This window comes from Phyllopteryx taeniolatus, chromosome 9 (genome assembly GCF_024500385.1).
Source record: "Phyllopteryx taeniolatus isolate TA_2022b chromosome 9, UOR_Ptae_1.2, whole genome shotgun sequence".
Lineage (NCBI taxonomy): Eukaryota > Metazoa > Chordata > Actinopteri > Syngnathiformes > Syngnathidae > Phyllopteryx > Phyllopteryx taeniolatus.
Window position 1 is genome coordinate 6,729,359 of NC_084510.1, and position 22,953 is coordinate 6,752,311.

The 22,953-nt window shown below is 39.9% G+C and overlaps 1 protein-coding gene across 2 annotated transcripts in view; it reads right to left on the minus strand.

The window, feature by feature from the left end:
- Positions 1-594: 594 nt before the first annotated feature.
- gxylt2 (glucoside xylosyltransferase 2) overlaps positions 595-22,953 on the minus strand; it is a 29,507-nt gene continuing 7,148 nt past the window's right edge. The window contains exons 2-7 of one of the 2 annotated variants that reach the window (XM_061785190.1): positions 13,117-13,303; positions 9,937-10,068; positions 8,260-8,511; positions 7,820-7,943; positions 3,647-3,819; positions 595-2,937 (exon numbers count right to left, since the gene is read on the minus strand). In XM_061785190.1, coding sequence (XP_061641174.1) covers positions 2,761-2,937; positions 3,647-3,819; positions 7,820-7,943; positions 8,260-8,511; positions 9,937-10,068; positions 13,117-13,303 — 1,045 coding nt within the window. In that variant the 3' untranslated portion in view covers positions 595-2,760. The remainder of the gene's footprint in view (positions 2,938-3,646; positions 3,820-7,819; positions 7,944-8,259; positions 8,512-9,936; positions 10,069-13,116; positions 13,304-22,953) is intronic. The other variant, XM_061785191.1, reaches the window with a different exon arrangement.

The window sequence follows — 22,953 nt, forward strand, 5'->3', positions numbered from 1 at the left end:
TTATTTTATTTCCTGTTCAAATACATAGGCAAGATGCAAAGTAGCAGCGAGCAGCCTCACTTCATATTGCGCAACCCCTCACTAAAAGCAGTTGTAGCAATGAGGAACACCACCCATATATTGGTAAAATGACTATAACAGAGGAGGCCATTGGCGAATGCCTGTTTGTGTCTTCAAGTCTTCACTATGATGTTTCCAGTTGCAACACAGTTGTTCCTCAGACAGGTTGAATGCAGGGAAACACATTTTGATGTAAGTGCTGTTTCACAAAGTACCAGCACCTTTATATATATTTAAATAACTGTATAGTTTGTAGAGTGCACATTCAGTGCATTTTAAATATTTTTATTTAGTATCCAACCAGTGAAGTGCAGATGTGAAAGCATAGCTGACTGCTACCCAGATGCCTGTTAACCAAATCACTTTGAAATCAAATCAATCCAATCCATATGTGTGTGTGTGTGTGTGTATATATATATATATATATATACTCACACACACACTTATTTAATACAAATTGATGCATTTAACTAAAATAAACTCACCTAATATCATCACTCATTCATTTGCATCCCAATAAATCACATAATTGAGTCTCATTCCATTGCTTTGTTTTATTCAAAAACATATTTTGAATGCCCATCCATGATCAGTTTCCAGTTTGAATGATTAAATATACTGGACAGGCCATCATCACACCACAATGAAATCTACAGTACATTATAACAAATATAATTGATAACCATTTAAGACAAATATCTGTTAATTGTGTTGACAGTAAACATAACAGACAATATTCATATGGCACACCCTCTGCTGCAGTTCTTACAAACACTTGCACTTTTGGATTTGATCCAGTCAGACAGACTGCTGTAGCATCTATTCATACATTTCCATACCGCTTATCCTGTTCAGTGTTGCGGGGAGCTGGAGCCTATCCCAGCTGACTTCAGGCAAAATGTGAACGACTGCACACTCTGGAGTGGTTGCCAGTCCATCAAAGGGTGTTGCTTTACTGTGGACCTACGGTTACTCAGTACTTATCTGAAATATAATAATGAAAGTGCATTTCAATATTCCACATGTAACATGTACACCTCCATTTGTGCTGCATTTAAAACTAGGTTTAGGGCAGGGTCATAAACCACCAGGGCGCAGCCCATTTTCAGGCCTCAGAAAATTTGGTAAAAGGCAGAACAGAAAGGACAAAAAGTGCTGTTTAATTTACATTTCTATGCAGAATATTTCATTTTGAAGACTGACTCACTTTATCCACGGCACTTTCTTTGTGCTTTGTAGCAGTAGCTGCATGGCAACAGCAAACAGTACAGCTGACCCTTGGCATTCATTCTCTCAGCTCAACTTCCAAAAGAGTTTGAGCATTATTTGCTACCCCCAAAAGATGTTCAAACTGGGAAGTAATGGATCCACCACCTCACCATGAACAAGCCAGGTGATTCTACTTTTTTCTCTGCTAAGACTGCAAACGATGGTGGCCTTTAAAATCAGTTTGAGACTACTTCAAATCTTGCTACGTTCTGTATTAAAGGTCCCGTATTTTGGCTATTTAGACCTCCATAGAGTGACTCGCTAACATGGACTTAGTATAAAAGTGTCAAAAAACACCTTGGTTTTCTCATAAGAGTGTCCAGAAAAGGCCCCTCTGTAGCTACTTCTGTTTGACCCAGTTTTGTATCTGCTTTGTCCATATTTGGCCCTTTCCTCTGATTGGTTACTTCCTTTTAGAAGACCCACTTGTGAGAGCACGCATGTTTGTTATGTTGACAGCACTGGCTCGGGAGCAGAAAGGGAAGGTGGAGATCTTTGCTAGTGACGGAGTCAAGCTCAAGAAATTAGAATGAGCTGATTTCAGGCCTCTCGGTAGAAAAACGTAAAGGTAAGAATGTCAAGAAATGGACAGGGAAGCACCAAAAACCCTGCTTCCATTCCCAGCATCCTAACATTGTGATTGAGCGTTTTTGAATGACGGCAACCAAAGTATTTGAAAAATTATGGGGAGGAATGGACATAAGGAACATGTTGTGGCCATTACTTTCTCCAATCATCCCCACATGGGACCATTTGGTTAGAGGGAAACAAGCTCAGGCACACAGATTCTGCATACAGTATGTCACGTACAGTATGTATTTATTTACTTTTATATTATGGATGTTAATGTGTTTTGTTATGTCCTCCTGTAGAAAAATGGTCGTGTTGGGGATCACTGCTGTAGGTAAACTGACAGAACTGACGAGGTAAGTACCCTCTAGGCCTAACTTTCAAGTTATTTGTTTTTGTACGTTTACATTGCAATCCAGGGTTCACTACATAGCAGTATAACCTTCCAATTTCGAAAGTTGACTTCATTTAGAGTACAGCTCTTTGCAAAGAGATGAATGGATTTTTGATGAATGGATTTTTGATCCAGTTTATGAGGAGAAACATCACTTTGTACCTAACAATCCGGTGTAATTATTGAGACATATTTTCCCAAATGTAACTGGTTGTGCTTGATGATAATAAGCCAAAAGCTATTCGACCACATCATTGATATGAGTACTGAACAAGACAATATTACAATGGCCAAAACCATCCAATGGGTCATTATTGTTTATATAAAAAGTTTAGGAAATACCATTCCTTTCGTACGTGCTACAAGTTCACTCAAAGGGAGGCTGGCATGACACACAGTCTGTGTGTCATGCCAGCACGATCCTCGGTCCCGTAGTCACATTAACAGGAAGTCCATTGCACCGGCAGTCAGTTGTGTGGCCTGATATGTCGGATTACGTTCTCCTCAAACACTTTTCGCATGGTCTTTTCTATCTGCTTGAGGAAGACTTGTGGAATCCGACCACACAGGGTGTTGACTGTGTCCAGGAATTTGGCCTGGATGGGATAGAACAGTGACTGGAACATGTTGTCCTCAAACGGGAACTGCAACAACATCACACTGTATTACTTTTCATTGGCAAAGCTGTTTCTTTTAATACCACAACCAAAAATGTTATTTACAAATTCCATCAGCATGATGGTATTGGCACTCTAATTATGTGCTTGCCAGACTTCAACTCTTTGATCTCAGCAGGGTAGAAACAAATAACACTCCAGTCAAACAAATGCGAGTGAAAGAAAGTTGGATCACTGTGTATATATGCTCAGAACAATTAAAACACAATTATCTCATTATGTTATGCATGTAGTCATTAAATTAGAGGCAACACTCTAAGGTAAATATGGTGGACTCTACTGCTTGAGTAAAAATCGACCTTGGGTAAGAAATTATAGTAGATATAGAAAATGAACACACTCCTAATAAAACTGTGACTGTATTTATGTTTAAAACAAAGCTGATCACAATAAATACCTATAAAATTTAAATGGAAAAAACAACAACGAAAAAAACCCATAAGAACCATAAAACTAAGAACTGAAGATTTCCCAGTAAAAAATATAACTCAATCAACTACAAAAAAACTTCAGTAAAACAAATCACTATTACAAAAGGAGTGTTCCTTGACTGAATATTAAATATTCAGTGCCAATCTTGTGTGGTATCACTGATTCTTTTTGTGCTATTCAGTAGTGGTAATGCTATTTTGGGTGCACTTGTGGTCCCATTAATAACATCCTCAAAGATACGTACGTCATGTATTCCATCATAAACTACTTTGAAGGCCGGCTGCTTCTCATCATGATACACGCCACGGTTGCCATGGAGAATGGACACACCTTCCTCTTCAGCTCCTTTACAGTTACTCCCATACATACAGTGATCAGGCCTGTAGTTCCACTGGCATGGGAAGATGAAGAGACACTCTGGGAAAAACAACAAAAATATCCATTACACGCTACAGGAGGTATCACTAACCCTCGTGACACACACGGCTACCAGAAGCATAATGACTCACGGGAGATAATATTTGATATTTTTATAATTGCATGTATATATAATGCATGTGTAAATTAAACCATTTATAAAAAAATGCATAATTCAACCTTTAAATAATATGCATTGAACAGCAAAATAGACATTATTATTATTATTATCATTATTATTAAAATAGACATACAGTATACATAAATATGCACACCCAAAAGGGAATACTTTTTTGCAGCATCTTTGGCTTTTATTTTATTTATAGTGGGCAATATTCGCACCCTCTTCTTTGCAAAAATGTGTCAGATTGCGAGGACATCTCCTTTGCATAGCCCTCCTCAGCATACCCTACAGATTCAGGTCTGGTCTTTCCAAAATCTTAATCTTCTTCTAGTCAAGCCATTCTTTTGTTGATTTGGATGTGTGCTTTGGTTCATTGTTACGTTAAAAGATAAAGTTAGCTGAGAGTGTTACCACCATTAGCTTTTGATAACCAGCTCATACTTGAATGTATGGCTACTTTGTTGATGTAGGAATGTGGGTTATTTGTCATGCACTGCCAAAACGCAAAAGCTTACCTATTGAATTGATCTTATTTCTAGTGCAAACATCTTACGTCATTCAATGCGAGCCATTTTCAGAAAAGACATCCCCTAAAGGGCCAGCCATTTTACAGCATTTTTCAAGACCCACAGAAGCTTGTGTTCTATGATTATATTTACACAGAATCTACCAAATGAAAGAACACTCCCTTCTTTCAACCAAAAAGTTAAGTTCTACCTTTTTCTGTTCTTTAGTAATCAGCAGTAGAATATAGGTAGGCTTTACTAAATTTGTCCGTTTCTCTGAGAAACCGGAAAAAAAGGGATACTTTTAAAAGCGAAGCAATATGAAGCACACAGTGACTCTTATGCAAATATATTTTGCTTTCGAGACACCCCTAACATCTGAACAGTGGTTTTACTCCATGAACCAGCTAAAACAACATTTCGGAATGGCTTTTGATATCAAAATAATAACGTATTTACCGATATACACGTGTTGAGTGACAACTCACCGGATGTCGATGGACACGTACTGTTTAGGGGAGCTCTATATATGGCGAACGTAGTCCGCGTCATACATCCAAGAGCTCTATTGTACTTTGTCACATTTATGACACACACATACTTCTACTAACTACCGCAACACATACTTTGCGAAACCTTTATATATACACACACACACATACATTATATACATCTGTTCGATTGTTAAATGCTTCAACTAGTCCGACTATGACCACCACCACGCCCTCATCCTCATACGTTAAAATGTGTGGGTGGGACTGAGCAAACTATTATGATCTCAATTCTAAAATGGTACATTGTTGCCATCTGGCAATTTTGTCTCATTAATATTGTCTGCAAGCTTCACAATGACAGGAGAGCAGCATCAGACTCTCCCGCAGCCCTCCTCATGAAAAAAACAAAACAAAACACGTAAGAAGTAAAACTATGTTCTTGGAACTGAACGTTTGGATTCTAAAAGACGTATTAATAATACATCCGTAAATGACTTACTGTACTTACAGAATTTTAATATAGTTTTGACTTTGTTTGTTTTTTTCAAATTTTCAGCAAGACAAAAAGACAAGATACACGGTCTTACTTTAAAAATCTTATCCAGTCAATTCATACCAGTTCCATTGGCAGATTAAAAAAACAACCCGTTTACTTTAATATTTTATTACTTGTTTTGAGAAGGTCATTTTCCCCAGTGTGTGCTTGGTGATGAAATGCTGCCTCCACCACCACTAGTGAGAGTACAATGGAATCTTTTTGGGCGCTCACTTTAAGTGCCTTTGTGTGGGAGGGATATGGCTAATTTAGCCCAGGGGTCTGCAACCCTTGGCTCTCGAGTGGCATGTGGCTCCTTTATCCTTCTGCTGTGGCTCTCTGTGACTTTGGAAAATAAATGAGTATTTCATTTAAATCTAAATAAAATCTTTTGTTTTTTAATGTAATTCTAATTTTGAAGGTTATGATGGGTAAAAACATTTTTATTTTTTGTCGCTCAAAATATGCGTCACAAGCACCAATGCGTGACACCTGGCGGCAAGTTTTATTGAGCTATTAGACACCCACCATGGATAAATCCAAAGAAAGATTTCTGAAGAAAACAGCATGTTTAATACTAAGTGCTACATGAACTATATTAAAAACAAACATCGCTCACACCTTACAGATGACAGCTTACAATCGTGTGTGTTGATGAAGGTGACCACTTTGTGCAGCGGTTGTACGTTGAGTTTCAGGAGCAGAAATCGCATTAGCCTGGTAAAATAGATATTTTCATTGGCTATTATTTTGCAAATATTTATTTTAAATTAAGTAAAATACTCATTTTCTTTTTCAGTATATTCCTCACTTTAGATGTCAAAAGGGTTTTGTGGCTCCCGTTTTTTGTGTGTTTTTTTGTGGGAGACAGTTCAAATGGCTCTTAGAATTTATTATTTAAGGTTGTCGACCCCTGAACTAGAGAAATACTGTAGCTCGACTCGTGTTTTTTTTTCTTTGACTTTGTGTTTTTGTAATGCTACTACAATGGGGTACCCACTGATGGCAAAGAGAAGAAATATATACCTATGTAAATAAAATATAATAAAAGAAATAAAATATATACCTATGTAAATAAAACACTAAGATGGAATAGTTACAAACTTTGAAAACTAAAAAAAACAGCATAAAACGAAATAGAACTTACAACGGTACGCCCATGGTTACAAGGTTAAGAGAAAAGCCAGCACAAATCCTCTCAATTCCTACTATGCTAGCTTTCTGTTTGCAGATATTGATAGTACTGACTTATTGAGAGCTGCACACGCCTCTCACCACAAAGTCTCAATTGTGACTGCACAAACAAGTTGCCACATAGCTGTAGATGAGCCCAATCGTAATCTGGCAAGTCTTACCACAGCTAATCAGTGGAATTTTGCTTATCTGGAGGATAAGCTGTGGAGAAAGAACTTGACGTGCTTGAAAAAAAAAACTGACTGCAATTTTGGAATCAGCATGCCAATTTTAGATGAAGTGATTGTGTTGGTGTAGCTAATATTGGAGTGGAATAATCCTTATTTGACAATGAGTGAATTACGGTCAAGATGAGGTCATAACTCTTTAATTAATGGATGATGTACAATGTACTGAGAGTAATACGTATTCAGACAAGGGTTCATTTAGCTAAGAAAACAGTGCAGTAGGAACTCAACAGATTTATTTTTTTTCAAATTGTTCCCCAGTGTAATTACTGACGAACATAATGTAAACTGCAAAGCGAACAGTAGGTCTCTTTACACGGAGCTACTTGCATCCTCTCATTTTATTACATTTCAGACTCTGTGATATATAAAGTAGATACTCGCATTAAAAAAATATGTGCAGTATGCAAACAACACTTTATCTTTAGTTGTGCACTTACTTTACTACCTTACATTGAGCACCTAGCTGTTACCAGCTGATCAGCTGTTAACCTCCACCACTGATGATGCAGAGACAGGTCCGGCTTGCTATTGGCAGTGTTGGAAGCTTGGTGCTCAACCTAAGGTACAGTAACTGCCGAACTAAAGGTAAAGAGTCCTTTGCAATATACAATATGTATTTAAAACACGAGAGTCTAAGTATCACTGAGTCAAAAACTTAATAATAATGACAAATAGGAAATTAGTACTTGGTATTTTTACAGCTAGCGAAGCTGCGCTGTACCAGCCAGCACACACTTCCAGTGTATTTTTTTCAATGAGCATCCATGACACAAATTCTCACAATTCACGTTGGGGCTTGGTCCATCACCCCCGCAAATAGTAAGGGTTCACTGCAAAATAAATTAAGTTATAACTTTCATGGATCTAGTAATTTTTATTATTATGAAATATAAATAATACTATGTTTCTGACCCTACCTGGGTTGTAGTGAAAGATGATGTTGAGGAGGTCCTGATCTCCCCATGTGATGTGGTTCTTATACTTCTGATAGAGTGGGTGTAAAAGGTCCTCCCAGGACAGACCACGGGCAATCATGCTGTTCTGAAATATCAACATAGTTCACTCACACACAACTCAGAGCTGCTTTTTACAAGAAAAAAAAACACATCATCAAAGGAGGAGGACATTTGCATTTCAGCTTCCAGTTGCAAATTGAAGAGCTGCTAAACTGAGTTCTGAGGGAACACGTCTGTGATGCTCGCATGGTAATCGCAAAACTTCAATCAGACCCACTCACAAAGCTCTGAGCCTGCCACTTGAGCTCAACAAAATAACATTAAGAATGCAAAAGTAGAATCACAGCTTACTTAAGCTTTCTGTGTTAAGAGAGCAAACAAATGACAATATTTTGTCTAACCTTGAACAATGTGCTGCGGATCCTTGTGAGATTCATTAGCATGACACCCGAGTTGACCCCTGAGATGCCGTAGAAAGGATGACGTGCAAAGCGGCTGTACCAGCCGATCTTGGGGACCTCGTGCTCCGGAGCCATTGCTGCCAGCTGGGTGCTGTTGAAGGACTTCAGCATTCTCCAGATATCATCCATAGGTCGCAGGAACAGCACATCAGTGTCCACGTACAGTAATGAGTCTACGTCCTTGAGGATGACCTGCGGCATAATTACAGATAGTGAAAATTCATGATCATGAACCACCAACATGTATAAAAGTGTATATTGTCAGCATCTCAAAAGGAAACCTGTGACATTCTCTGGTAGCCTAGAATGAGCCAAAATGTGTAAAATGTTGTAGAGTCATATCCGTCTGGACCAAAGTGACGAAGCAACTTATCAACAGACGAACAGTGGCTTTTTGATATTGGTATTTTTCTTTACATGAGAAAAACATTACTTCGTCTCGCATACTTTTTATCATAAATGTGCATTCACTGCACATTTTTTGGCAGCTTCCGTGTGCAAATGATAGAAGACCGAATATTTTTTGCACTTCTTATTGCAATAACCAAAATATTAGAAGCAGCTCCCAGTATGATGAAGTGATTGTGTTGGTGTAGCTAATATTGCAGTGGAATAATCCTTATTTGACAATGAGTGAATTACGGTCAAGATGAGGTCATAACTCTTTAATTAATTGATGATGTTCAATGTAGTGGGTGTAATACGTGTTCAGACAAGGGTCAATTTAGCTAAGAAAACAGTGGAGTAGGAAAATATTTCACTAAACTCGGATTGAGCGTTCCTGTGTGGGGTTTGCAAGCTCACCCTGTGCTTGTGTGGACTTTCTCCGGGTACTCCGGCTTCCTCCCACATTCGTAAATCGTGCATGTTAGGTTCAATTAAAGAGTCTAAATTGTCCATAGCTATGGATGTGAGTTTGAATGGTTGTTTGTCAATATGTGCCCTGTGATTGGCTGATGACCAGTCGAGGGTGTACCCTGCTTCTCCCCCAAAGTCAGCTGAGATAGGCTCTAGCTCACCCAAGACCCAAATGAGGACAAGCAGTATAAAAAAAATCTACGACTAACGAAATGTTTTAGGAAAATACACATCCCAGATCCTCTCATTCACACTTCACTGTAGTGTTTAGCTTAGCATGAATCCTGTGCTGTTGATCAGTTCATCTAGTGCAAATTCCGCTGCATTAGTTGCCCACATGAATTTAGGAAACTTGTCTGCAGTTAATAAAAAAATAATAATAATTTAAAAAATAACGTGTTAGCAAACCTTATCTATCTCGTGGTCATATTCTGGTTAGAGAGGCTTATTCTGCTTTCAAAGGACTCGGACAGTCATTGTTCTTTAAATAAATCATTAAAAAGGCCATTAACATTTATAACATTATTTCAATGAACATCAGATGAAAGGGAAAATCAATAGAAATGACTGAATCCAGCCCCCTGAGACTGTATATTTAAAATAAAAAATAAAAAGTCTGCTAACAAGAAGCAAATTTATAAGCAAGCACACGAAAAAAATATTACAGTGATGAGCTTGTGAAAAAAAAAAGGCTATTGAGTAATTAGGATTTAAATCACACAGAGTAATGAAATGCAGAAATATGTGTTGCAGCCTTACAGGAAGAAAGAGTCTCTGAGCGGCACAGGGCTTGAAGAGCTTCTTCCATTCGTTCGCATTCCCCACTGAAAAGGTGATTGGGTAGAGGCTGTACTGGAACTTGGCTCTGACAAATTGGGGCCACTGGCTAAGCTGGAAGAGATGCGACTTGTTTAATTTATGTATGCACTTTATACATTTGTTGTGATAATAAGTGTCATGTAAACTATAATTACCATTTTAACAGTTTGGATCCATCAAAACTACATTATATACAGTAAATACATATAATGTATTTATCAGTTAATGAACTGGTTCCCTTTGAATCTTAATTCTCTAGCCGACTGAGAGATTTTAGCTTCTAGCTTTGTCTGAACAGTTTGGAAGACCCTTTTCTGTCACAGCATGATTGAAGGCATAGATGGATGAGTTTCGTGTGGAATAACTTGAGACCCCTGACCCCCATATCATGAGCTAGAACAGTGACAATGACAGGTCCTCTCGTCCAAGAATCAGTGGAGATCAGAAACACGTTTTGCCTTTTTCACTTTCTGTGGCCAGGTTGCCAATATCCATGCACCCGTTTTCTATACCACTTACACTCATCAGGGTTGTTGGTGTGCTGGAGACTAACCCAGCTGACTTCAGGTGAAAGGCGGGGTACACCTTGGACTGGTCGCCAGCCAATCACAAAGCACACTTTGACAGACAGACAACCATTCACACTCACATTCAAACCTCAGGAGAATTTAAAGAGTTCAATTAATATAACATGCATTTTTTGTAATGTGGAAGGAAGCCAGACTACTCGGAGAAAAATCCACACAAGCACGGTAGGAGAAAATCCACATCGGAAGGCCCGTGCTGCGTTTTGAACCGCTGACCTCTGAGGCCAATGTGCTAACAACTTGTCCAACGTGCCTTAACAGTTGAATACATATAGCATATGTCCAGCTATTGCCACAACTAACAATATTAACTAAAACTGCACTTACAGGGACTGAAAATATGGAGTTAATACAGTGAGGGGCACTCGGGTTGGGCCTCACCACTTCATACCGTAAATCACCTGCCATTCGTGGACCCTTAGAATAAAACTGTTCCGGCATAAGAGGGATACAGATCTTCCTTTTGCCTGACCTAACAGCCCAACAGGACAAAAAAAAATAATAATAATTGTCTAGAGATGCACCGATACCACTTTTAATAATATTGAGTAGTACTGAGATTTGAGTACTCGCCAATACTACTTTAATTACTATATTTGATAATGCCAATATAGGCAGCACGGTGGCCGGATGGTTAGTTCTGAGGACTGGGGTTCAAATCCCGGCACCGCCTTTGTGGAGTTTTCATGTTCTTCCCGTACCTGCGTGGGTTTCCTCCCACATCCCAAAAACATGCATGGTAGGTTAATTGAAGACTCTAAATTCCCCTTAGGTGTGAATGTGAGTGCGAATGGTTGTTTGTTTCTATGTGCCCTCCGATTGGCTGGCGACCAGTTCAGGGTGTAGCTCGCCTCCCGCCCGAAGATAGCTGGGATAGGCTCCAGCACGCCCTAGTGAGGATAAGTGGTTAAAAAAATGGATGGATGGATAATGTCAATATGTCTTGCAATTATGATAAAAACGTTTTTATTTCATTTTTATCAAATATTGTTCAAAAACAAAACTTTTCTTAACCATGTAAGTTTCACACTTTTCAACATCCAACTTCGTCTTGCAACACTGTTCACTAAAATGTCGCATGTAACACAAGGCATTTCAGTTCTAAAATAAAACTGGCAGAACAACTCAAGTGATACATTATCACACCACCGCTTACTTTTCTTTACTCTGGATTCAGAAAATACCATCTAAAGTTGAAAGGGCAGACATTCGAATGAGTTATCACTGTGGTTGGCTTGAGTCTAGAGTCGAGGCCACCCCCTGAGCAGGGAGGACCCCGCATAGGTTTTGGGTTTGATAAATGCACACGTCCAAGTAACGGGAGAGCGGTTAAAAGAAACATACCTGGTTTAATGAGCCACTCCCAGTTTCACTGTACAGGTCTGTGCGTACTTAAGACTGGCACAGATTAATCTTTGAGACAAGCATATGCTACTGTGAGAATCTGGGGACCGTGGCCTCCCCTGCCGTGGCATCGTGACAGGAGTGCTCGTGGCTCAGCCGGAGCCAAGCAGTGCAGAGCGGGAGACGGGATGCTATAAACTTGGTGTTTGGTGAATGGCCTGTCACCGCAATTCATAGGGCGGAGTTCATCATCCATTTTGTGGAGCATAATTTGCAGTCGGCTTTAGCATTATTGTCATCTGTGTTTACCCTCAAGTATCTCCACATGGTTGACATGGCTCCTACTCCACCAGACTAGTTAAGTGGTATCGATGTCAGCATTTTTACAAATATGAGTAGGAATACAGATGTATCGGCACTGATATTGTGGTATTGGTGCAACCCTAGAATTGTAATCCCTTTTCTCCCCCTCATGGTGACCCTGAATACAGCAATAACAGCTGCCACTCTTGTGGGATGAGCTGCCACTCTTGTGGGATGACTTTCTACATGATTTGGGTCTGTCTGTAGGACTTTTGGTCCATTCATCCAGAAGAACATTTGTGAGGTCAATAGTTACTGATCTTGGCTCTCAATATTCACGCCAAAGCCATCAAACCATGCAGTTTATGGACCTTCAACCCAACTGGTCCTACAAAGTTGAAAGCACAGAATTGTTCAAAGGGTTTAAAGATGATATACTATGTTGAGGTTTAAGGGGGGAAACTGGGCCAGAACCAACCATTGATTAAATGTAAGAGAGGTATGTCCCAAAATCTTTGTCTATAAAGCGTAAGCATAGAATCCTCTCTAGCTCCCCTCTAAAGGTGACTTTGAAGTGATGCACAGTGCTGGATCACAGCAGTGTGTCTTGGTGATAGATCACACCCCAGTGCAGAGATAAAAGGGTTGTGTGTCATTATTAGCGTTTCTGAAAGGATGGTTAAAAATGCTTTGATCTTAATGTCATCTATTACCGAGCGGTGGTGAATGTGAGCTCCCTTGGCTTGTGGGCTGGAGACCAATTTTTTTTCTCCCCTATTTTTAGGTAAGTTTTTTGCCGAGCCAAATCCAAGCCATAAGGAAATACATATACAGTATACTGTAAATAAATATATAATTTATCTAATAGCTGCCTTAGGCATCCTACCTTTTCTTTAAACTGTGGGATCAAGAGGTCCTCAGCAAAAATGTGAAACTTGATCTTCTTCAGGTTGAACAGGACAGCTGATTTGACGAGCGTTAAGGTCTCCTCTAGACGATTTCCACATGCCACCATGGCCAAGTGCATGACTTCCTCTACGCGGGTGCGCCTGGCCACAGCACGTCCTTCTTTACTAAAAATACACAAATAAGAGAGCTGTAACATTGTGGTTTTCTGGGGGGTGCTGGGTGGGACGGGGTGCAGGGATGGTGGTCCCTAATATGTCCTCCTCCTGGGTGATGGTCAGGGTGCTTCAGAGGAGCTGGCGGGCTGCCTTGAGTCTCTGTGCGTGGGCGGTGTGTCCTGTGAACCAGGTCCCCTGGGGTGGGCACCCTGGATTGCCCTCCCCTTTTGGATTGGTGAAGCAGTGTCCGACCGTACTTATTGTGCCTGAACAGCATCTCCAGGACACTTTTAATGACCAATGTGCATTCATGAAGGTGTTGATTCATTCGTATGTCTCTGTGGACACACACTAATTGGATTTACAGTGGGTACGGAAAGTATTCAGACCCCATTAAATTTTTCACTCTTTGTTATTTTGCAGCCATTTGCTAAAATCATTTTAGTTTATTTTCCCCCTCAATCTACACACAGCACCCTATATTGACAGAAAAAAACGGAACTGTTGAAATTTTTGCAGATTTTATTAAAAAAGAAAAACTGAAATATCACACACCCATAAGTATTCAGACCCTTTGCTGCGACACTCATTTATTTATCTCGGGTGCTGTCCATTTCTTCTGATTATCCTTGAGATGGTTCTACACCTTCATTGGAGTCCAGCTGTGTTTGATTATACTGATTGGACGTGATTAGGAAAGCCACACACCTGTCTATACAAGATCTTACAGCTCACAGTGCATGTCAGAGAAAATGAGAATCATGAGGTCAAAGGAACTGCCTGAAAAGCTCAGAAACAGAAGTGTGGCAAGCCACAGATCAGGCCAGGATTACAAAAAAAAATTCTGCTGCACTTAAGATTCCGAAGAGCACAGTGGCCTCCATAATCCTTAAATGGAAGACGTTTGGGACGACAAGAACCCTTCCTAGAGCTGGCCGTCTGGCCAAACTGACCAATCGGGGGAGAAGAGCCTTGGTGAGAGAGGTAAAGTAGAACCCAAAGATCACTGTGGCTGAGCTCCAGAGATGCAGTCGGGAGATAGGAGAAAGTTCTAGAAAGTCAACCATCACTGCAGCCCTCCACCAGTCAGGGCTTTATGGCAGAGTGGCCCGACGGAAGACTCTCTTCAGTGCAAGACACATGAAAGCCTGCATGGAGTTTGCTAAAAAAGCACCTGAAGGACTCCTAGATGGTGAGAAATATGAGACCAAGATATAACTTTTTGGCCTTAATTCTAAGATGTATGTGTAGAGAAAACAGGCACTGCTCATCACCTGTCCAATATAGTCCCAACAGTGAAGCATGGTGGTGGCAGCATCATGCTGTGGGGGTTTTCTTCAGTTGCAGGGACAGGACGACTGGTTGTAATTGAAGGAAAGATGAATGCGGGAAAGTACAGGGATATCCTGGACGAAAACCTTCTCCAGAGTGCTCAGGACCTCAGACTGGGCCGAAGGTTCACCTTCCAACAAGACAATGACCCTAAGCACACAGCTAAAATAACTAAGGAGTGGCTTCAGAACAACTCTGTGACTGATCTTGAATGGCCCAGCCAGAGGCCTGAGTTTAAACCCAATTGCGCATCTCTGGAGAGACCTGAAAATGGCTGTCCACCAATGTTCACCATCCAACCTGACAGAACTGGAGAGGTTCTGCAAGGAGGAATGGCAGAGGATCCCCAAATCCTGGTGTGAAAACATCATTTTGAAAAAGACTCATGGCTGTATTAGCGCAAAAGGGTGCTTCTACTAAATACTGAGTTTCTTTCTGTCAATATGGGGTGCTGGCTGTACATTAATGAGGAAAAAAATGAACTTAAATGATTTTAGCAAATGGCTGCAATATAACAAAGAGTGAAAAATTTAAGGGGATCTGAATACTTTCCTAACTCACTGTAATTGCTTGGTGTGGGGCCACTCTCTAATTGCTATAAAAAAAAGTTTTTAAAAAACTATGATTTTGTTAACTTCCTGGGTCCTCATTTATCAATTGTGACTACACCCTGAAGTGTGCATAAAGCGTGCGTACAAACATTTCCATGCAAAGTAAGGGATTTATCAAGTTGATCTTATGCATGGGGATGTGGATGAATTTACCCACAGCTCTGACCATGCGTACACACAAAGCCTTGTGGTAGAACAGTGTAACGACACTTAGAATGCACTGAGAGCGTCACCAAAGACATCGAGATCCTTTTGCCCCTGGGACCTTTGGCCACCCGGACATTTTAATGGGAGATTGGAGACATATGCTGCATTTCACAACAAACACTAAAACGAATAATGCCGATGTGCAATTCTTTACCTGGCCGCAATTTACATCCAGTTGCGATACAGACATCACCAACAAGAGAAATTAGGGTTTCCCATACATAGTTCGAGCCATAGATTGTGCTCACTTTTCAATTAAAGCACTGTCACACAGCAAATTCAGCTACGTGAACAGGAAATAATTTCATTCAATTAATGCACAAATAATCTGTGATCTACATCGGTTAGAGGAAGGCACGATTCATTCATTCATTCTACAGAATAGCTCGCCTTGGGAGCGGTGGTTGAGGGTGGCTGGCTAGACGTATAATGACATGTCCCAAATAATACTTGCAATATGGGTCGGCCTATCCTTAATTGCTTGAAGAAAATTCCCATCTGTGGGCCATGACACATTTTTTGGCATTGAGTTTGACGTCAAACCACTTGTATTTCTGCCGACTTTGCATGCTCTTTTCTCTTATCAATAGAATTACCAGCAGCGGTTATATTCTCACACTGGCCCATGTCATTTTTTCCTATTTTTGGTAACACAGATGCATTATTTGTTCCAAACAGTATTTTTTTGGGGTTGTTTCCGTAATCCATTTAGTTAAATTACAGCGGGGTTACATTTCCACTTCTCTGACAAGTTCCTCCATCAATGTCGATCTACCGGAGCTATTAATTTCCTCTGCCCTCTTTTTCGGAGAGGGAAGTCGGGAAGTCAAGCCGTGCATTCTTAAAGGGATTGTACATGGTCACTTGGAGGTGTTTCTCAATGCAAATGAGGCTCAGCGTGCGCAAGCGTGGCAGTTTAGAACAAGTGGGGTGTATCAACACACATTACTTACATTACATCACATTGCAGGAGCCCGCACATTCCATAAATACGGATTTTCTTTGTACTTACACACATACTAAATAAACAAACTTAGAAACTGTTCTACGCAATTTTTGATGAATGAGGCCCCACGACTGTCTTCTAATCTGCATCTTATTTTTACAGGTGTTTTTAAGCACTGCATCGCCATTTCCATCATACACCGGTAGCACTGCCTGGCTTACACCTGTCCTGCCCCTTCCTGTCCTACCCTTTCCTGTCCTATTTGTTACTCGTTGCATCCCTTCCTCACAGGGTGGAGCATTGCCTTCCTAGTCCGCAAAATATAGATAGAAACTGACTCCTATGGAACGATTTACTAGTCACATACCATTCTATATTTTACTATTGGTCTCTGGCTTTTTTGCTCTGTTCTCTCCGTCTGTCCCCTCTCAAACCTTGTTCTGTCTGACTACATTTTCCAATAAATATCCATCAGAATATAAATAGCCACTATCAACTCTATCAAACTCACCAGTAGCATAGAAGAAAAACCTTTCTGGCATAAAAAGGTATCCAGATCCTCTATTATGCATGACCAAGCAGCCGACAAGCTGAGCGATGTAACATGCACTGACAGTGAAGGGCATACTCAGAGAGGATTGTTTAATCATACACATCTTTATATTTGTCACTGAAGTTGCAATAATGAGGTTAAAAATGTAAAAAAAAAAAAAAAAAAAAATCAGTAAAAAAAAAAACAATCTAGTTTCCATTGTCCAAGAACCCAATACTGACAACTCATTGCTCATTCATTGTATCGTGTGTAAGTAGAAGCGTACCTGTATACTGTAAGTCCTCAACAGATAGATTGACATTTCACACTCTGACTTTCACAGAGTGAAATAACCTTTTTATTTTCTTTGATGAAAATATTTTTTCTAGTTGTATGAAAGCATGCATTACAATTAAATGTTGATGATGTTCTAATTTCTACAGTAGTTGTCAACCAGCAACCTGGAGAAAGGTGCATTCAACTTTAGCAGTACCACTTCATTTATGTTGCTGCTTTTCACATGACTTTAAAATGGTGCTCTCAGCAGAATGACAACCACAACACAATCAATACAATATCAGAAATACAAAATATCTCTCACTGCAATACAAAAATATTTGCAAGCAGGGGGTCGAAGGCCTCCATTACATTATAGCCTAAGTACACACATAGCACATGCAGGAGACACAAAAACACATTAGACCAACACATTGTCACGAATGTCAAGGAAGCATGGAAAACTAAAAAAAATGTTTTTTAAAAATAATCGTTTTTTTTTTTTTTTTTACCTGAATGGTTTCAAAAGAACATTCCAGATAATTTTACCTTGAAAGGAAACATCAGCCTAAAATGAGATAAGAGAAAAGGTTGCAGGGTAGCCTCCGAGCGTGACACCGTTCTGTATGCCTGAGGCACAATGACGAAGTGCAGTTTAGGATTAATGTGAAGAAGTTGTGAAATCTGTCTTCCACACCTTAAAGGCTAATGCCTTGTCAAGGTTGAACAAAACACATTCCTGTTCTTCCCCAAGATGATTTAAGCCAAATCTTCTGAACAATCAGAAAAAGATGTTACACCTGGTCATGCAAAAAACAACCTTCAATTTATCCCTTCCTAAACCACACACACGCACGCACACACACAAATCTTCAGCAATTTTTTTCTAAGTTTCATTAAAGCAGTAGACATGACGCTTTCTTCCTAACATCTGGAATCAGTCAAAAAGCTCTACAAAGGAACAAAAGGAATGAATTCAATGCCTGCTGCAGAGCAAGCATAAAACTGGGCTCCACCACATGACAACACAGCCAATGTTTCGCACCAAACACAGAGAAAAAAGCTCAACCTTTAAAGATAGTATCAAAGAAAAACTAAGTAGTACTGTTAAACAACCATTATAAAGCTATCAGTTATCAGGATATATATCCAGGCCATGAAGTAACATTGTGTGTATCAAAGCCATTCCACTGTTTCCATCATTCCAGTTATTCCTTTATGCAAAAACGGATTAAAAACTACACTGAGCAGTAGAGAGATGACAATGATTGTTAGATTTTTTTTTATTTCAGTATCCTCTGCAATTATGTGTCAAATACCATCCAAAAATCAGTAGGGTTTTTGTTTGGACATACACTACATGAACAATCATGGGAAGTGTGAGCATTTGTTAGGCATTAAGAATGTTTGAGTACTAATAGTTGTGAACCTCCCATAGGCCAAATTACATGTGGTTTGGTCTCATGGTTTTGTGAAGACTCCAACAAAATATCAAATGTCAGAATGCACCGTAAGGTTCTATTACATTCCTGTAACTTTCGTGTTTTGCTTTGTTTTAACTGTGAAACTACTTTGAGGTGGTTGTCAAGCAACTCTATTGTTTGGGTTAGTTCTAACTGCCCTCTGCGCTTTGGCTGTTCAACTAAACACCCCACCATCATACACACTACCTACCCACGAGAACGTACATGAAAAAACATCATTACTGTTACTGTAATAAATTTGCAACAGCAATTCTTTTTAGAAAGATAAAGAAATAGAACGCAATAAATAACCCATACATTGCTGCACTTTTTTGTCAAACAGTAAAATGTTTCAGATTTGATTATCTTCATACTCTGCTGCAAATATGCACTAACCTAATGAATTAGGAGGGTCTTTCACCATCAGAGTTCCGGTTCAAAACAACAACTGTGATAAATGACCAATTATTTACATCTGTCCATTACATATCAATAGTGTCCAGAAGGTAGGTCTACAGGGCCACATCCGGCCCATTGATCATTTCTATCTGGCCCGCCAAAGATTGCTACAGAGTTGCCCAAATCATATCAAAATCATGACTACATTCATTTGACCTTGTCCTGTAATGCCGAGTAGTTCCACCAGGTTGGGCTGTAATGCTCAGTGGTTCCACCAGGTTGTGCTGTAATGCCCAGTGGTTCCACCAGTGGTAGGTACAGTGATACATTGACATGACTTTGGCTGTTCTGTTTTTACTCTGCTACTGCTCTGAACCCTTCTTCAACCATGAGTGGCAAAAAGCAGAGATGCAATACTGAGGCCACCAAACCGGACCCCCTCCACGCCTCAGCTGCGCCTTGAAATTCTGTCCATAAAAGTTATGAACAGAATCGGTGACAAAGGGTAGCCTTGGCGGAGTCCAACCCTCACCGGAAACGAGTCAGACTTACTACCGGATATGGACCAAACTCTGACTCCGGTCGTACAGGGACCGAACAGCCCGTATCAGAGGGTTCGGTACCCGTTTCTACCAAGCATGCTGATTATGCTAACAGCCATTCAACGTGGGAACTGATGGCTACGGCTCAACGGTTAAAATCAAGCTTGCAAGCTCAGCAAAACACCTTCATCTGACAAACTGCCATCCAAGATTCCCTCACACAAGACCCTGAAACAGCGCCACGGGAGCTGCAGATGGAACTGATTGATCTCCAATGTGATACTGTCTTAAAAGAGAAGTTCAACTCTCAAACTGGATTAGTTTTTATGCTTCATTAAGCGCAGACAAATTTCCAAAAATCCAGATGATGGCACAGAGGATGCTGGTGGTGTTTGGCTTATATGTGTGTGAACAGACTTTTAGTGTGATGAACACAAACAAAACATCCTACAGATCCCAGCTGAGTGATCAACACCTCAGATGTGTTCTGAGAATTGCCACAACAAAACTAACTTTGATTCACTGGCAAAAAAAAAGGTAAAAACAACACTGTTCCCATTAAAAGTAAATCTAAGTATTAACACGACAATGCCTTTTTTTTGTGGTTTATTTTTTATATGTAAGCATCTGGTCCTGGCTTGGCCCGCCTGTCAAATTTTAAAAGTCAATGTGGCCCCTGTGCCAAAAGGTTTGCCCACCCCTGGTTTATACAGTGTCTGAAGCTTAAACTATTAATTTTGACGAGAGAGAAATGCATCAGGTGATAAAAGAGTGTTAGCATGTCTGAGAGGTTCTAGAGTTGAAACTTGAAGCTTAAATCTACGTTCCCATTTAAGCTTCTCTCTGGGTATTGGGGTACTCCAGTTTCTTTAAAGAAAAATGGATGGTAGGTTAATTAAAGACACTGTGACAACTGTGAATGATTTTTCATCCGATCAGTTTCAGGGTGTACTCCGGCTCTCATCCAATGTCCCCTCCAGGTGAAAATGAGCAGTCTAGAAAACGGATGGATGGAATGCATCAGATTGTTGCTAAAAGGAACATTGGAATTTACAGCAATTTTCTTTCTGTTCAAAGTACTATATATCAAACAAATGTTATTTTTTTGGATTTTTTGCCACACAACAATCCGGGAATATGTGAATTTGTGAATGCGAATTAGTGTTGGGTGCTACCCCCGTTTCGCAACCATAAAAATGTATTTACTACTAAATACTAAAATCACTACATCTATGAGCCATTTTATTACGTTCTTAACTATGTGATACACAGATATTCTCATTTACCAAATTAAACGGAAAAAGCCAACAGTGTTTCGTAGAATTATGCATGTTAAGTGTTCAATATGTGTTCATAATAATAATTAAAATAATGATACTGATAATAATAATAATAATAATAATAAGTGTGTTCAATATGGACATGCACACGTACTGTATGTCACGGTCACAACAGTAAAACCGCGCTGTAGTAGTATTTCTCCACCAAAGCATATTACAGCGTTTTTTTTCTACAGTTCTCTGTGAACAGCTATCATAATCACAAAGTTGTCGTCCGTATGTAAAACATTTAAAGAATGCAAAGAACTTTTTCAAGGTTGTCAGTGAAACTTACTCTACATTAGGACTGGCATGATGAATGTGGATCTGAATGTTCTAGTGGAATTATGTTTATACAAATATTTTCCTTGTCATTTAGTTTGACAAAATTATAGTTTCCACAATATAATAAGGACTGAGATCTTAATGCACAACAGGGGCAGCACAAGTATCTGTGCGTTCTACTCCTTATGTTAAAAATGACCTTGTTACTTTTAAAACCTAAAATTAGCGACGACGGTAAAAAAACGGAAATAAGCGAGTCAAACGCATCTGTCAGATACGTCGTAGATTCGACACTCTTTGTGCCACATGCCTACAGCAACGCTAAGTCGCCGTATTCCTTGTAGCTAAGCTAGTGTTGGCACATTCCATGTTTGTGGACAGTACGGTCGGAAACCAAAATAATAAGGATGCCTGCACATTGTGCTGCGTACGGTTGCACACGTCGTATAATCACAACAAGGGAATTCCGAACAGGGAATAGGTAAGTATATTTTTTGACTATTTTCCAAAGTGCCTGCAATGAATGAACCATATTACCGTAATTTCCCGTGTATAATTCACATTTTTTTCTCCAAAAAATTGTCAAAAGTCAATAGTGCGCGGAATACAAACCTTTCTAAAAAAAAATTAAATCATGGAAAAGTTTATTTCCATAATTCCATTCAAAAAGTTAAACTTACATAGATTATAGATTCAGGCCCCACAATTCGAACAATTTCAAGTATTTATTTGTGTATTTTTACACAATTTGGGCTTCCAGCTCATAAACCCACAAAATCAGGAATTCAAATCATTTTAATACTGTTAAGAAATCACCATTTGCTTCTCAGTTTTTGGAGAAAACAAAGAAAGAAATTAGGGTAACATGAAATCAATTAAAATATGGTTCTTTCAAAACGACATGTTAATCTTCAATACTTGGTTGGGAATCCCTTTGCTTTAATCACTGCCTCGATGCACCATGGCATTAAGGCAATCAGCCTGTGGCATTGCCTGGGAGTTATGGAAGCCCAGATTTACTTGATGCTTGCTGTCGTTTCTTCTTTGTTTTCGGGTATGGTGCCCCTCATTTTCCTCTTGATAATACCCCATAGATTCTCAATGGGGTTTAGATCCGGCGAGCTGGCTGGCCAGTCCAGCACTGTGATGACATGGGGATCAAACCAGGTTTTGGTGCTTCTGGCGGTATGGGCAGGGGCCAGCTCCTGCTGGAAAATGAAATCTGCATCTCCATACAGATCCTCAGCAGAAAGGAATCATGAAGTCCTCTAAAGCATTCTGGTAGACTGTTCCGGTGACCTTGGATTTAAGAAAGCAGAGTTTACCAACACCTGCACTGGACATTGCACCCCAAATCATGACTGACTGTGGATATTTCACACTGGAGCTCAAGCAGCTGGGGTTCTGTTCATCACCAGTCCTCCTCCAAACCCTTGGACCTTGATTCCCGAATGAAAGGCACACTTTACTTTCATCGGAAAAGAGGACCTTAGACCACTGGCCAACAGTCCAGTCCTTCTTCTCCTTGGCCCAGTTGAGACGCTTCCTACGTTGGCTCAGGCTCAGAAGTGGCTTGACCCGAGGAACCCGACAGTTGTAGCTCACTCCCGGATGTGTCTGACTGTGGTGAATCCCACGGTCATCTCTTTTGCTGGTGCATCTCCTCCTGCCACATTTTGTCTTTCCTCTAGACTTTCCATTGATATGCTTGGACACAGCACTCTGTGAACAGCCTTCTTAGCTGTGA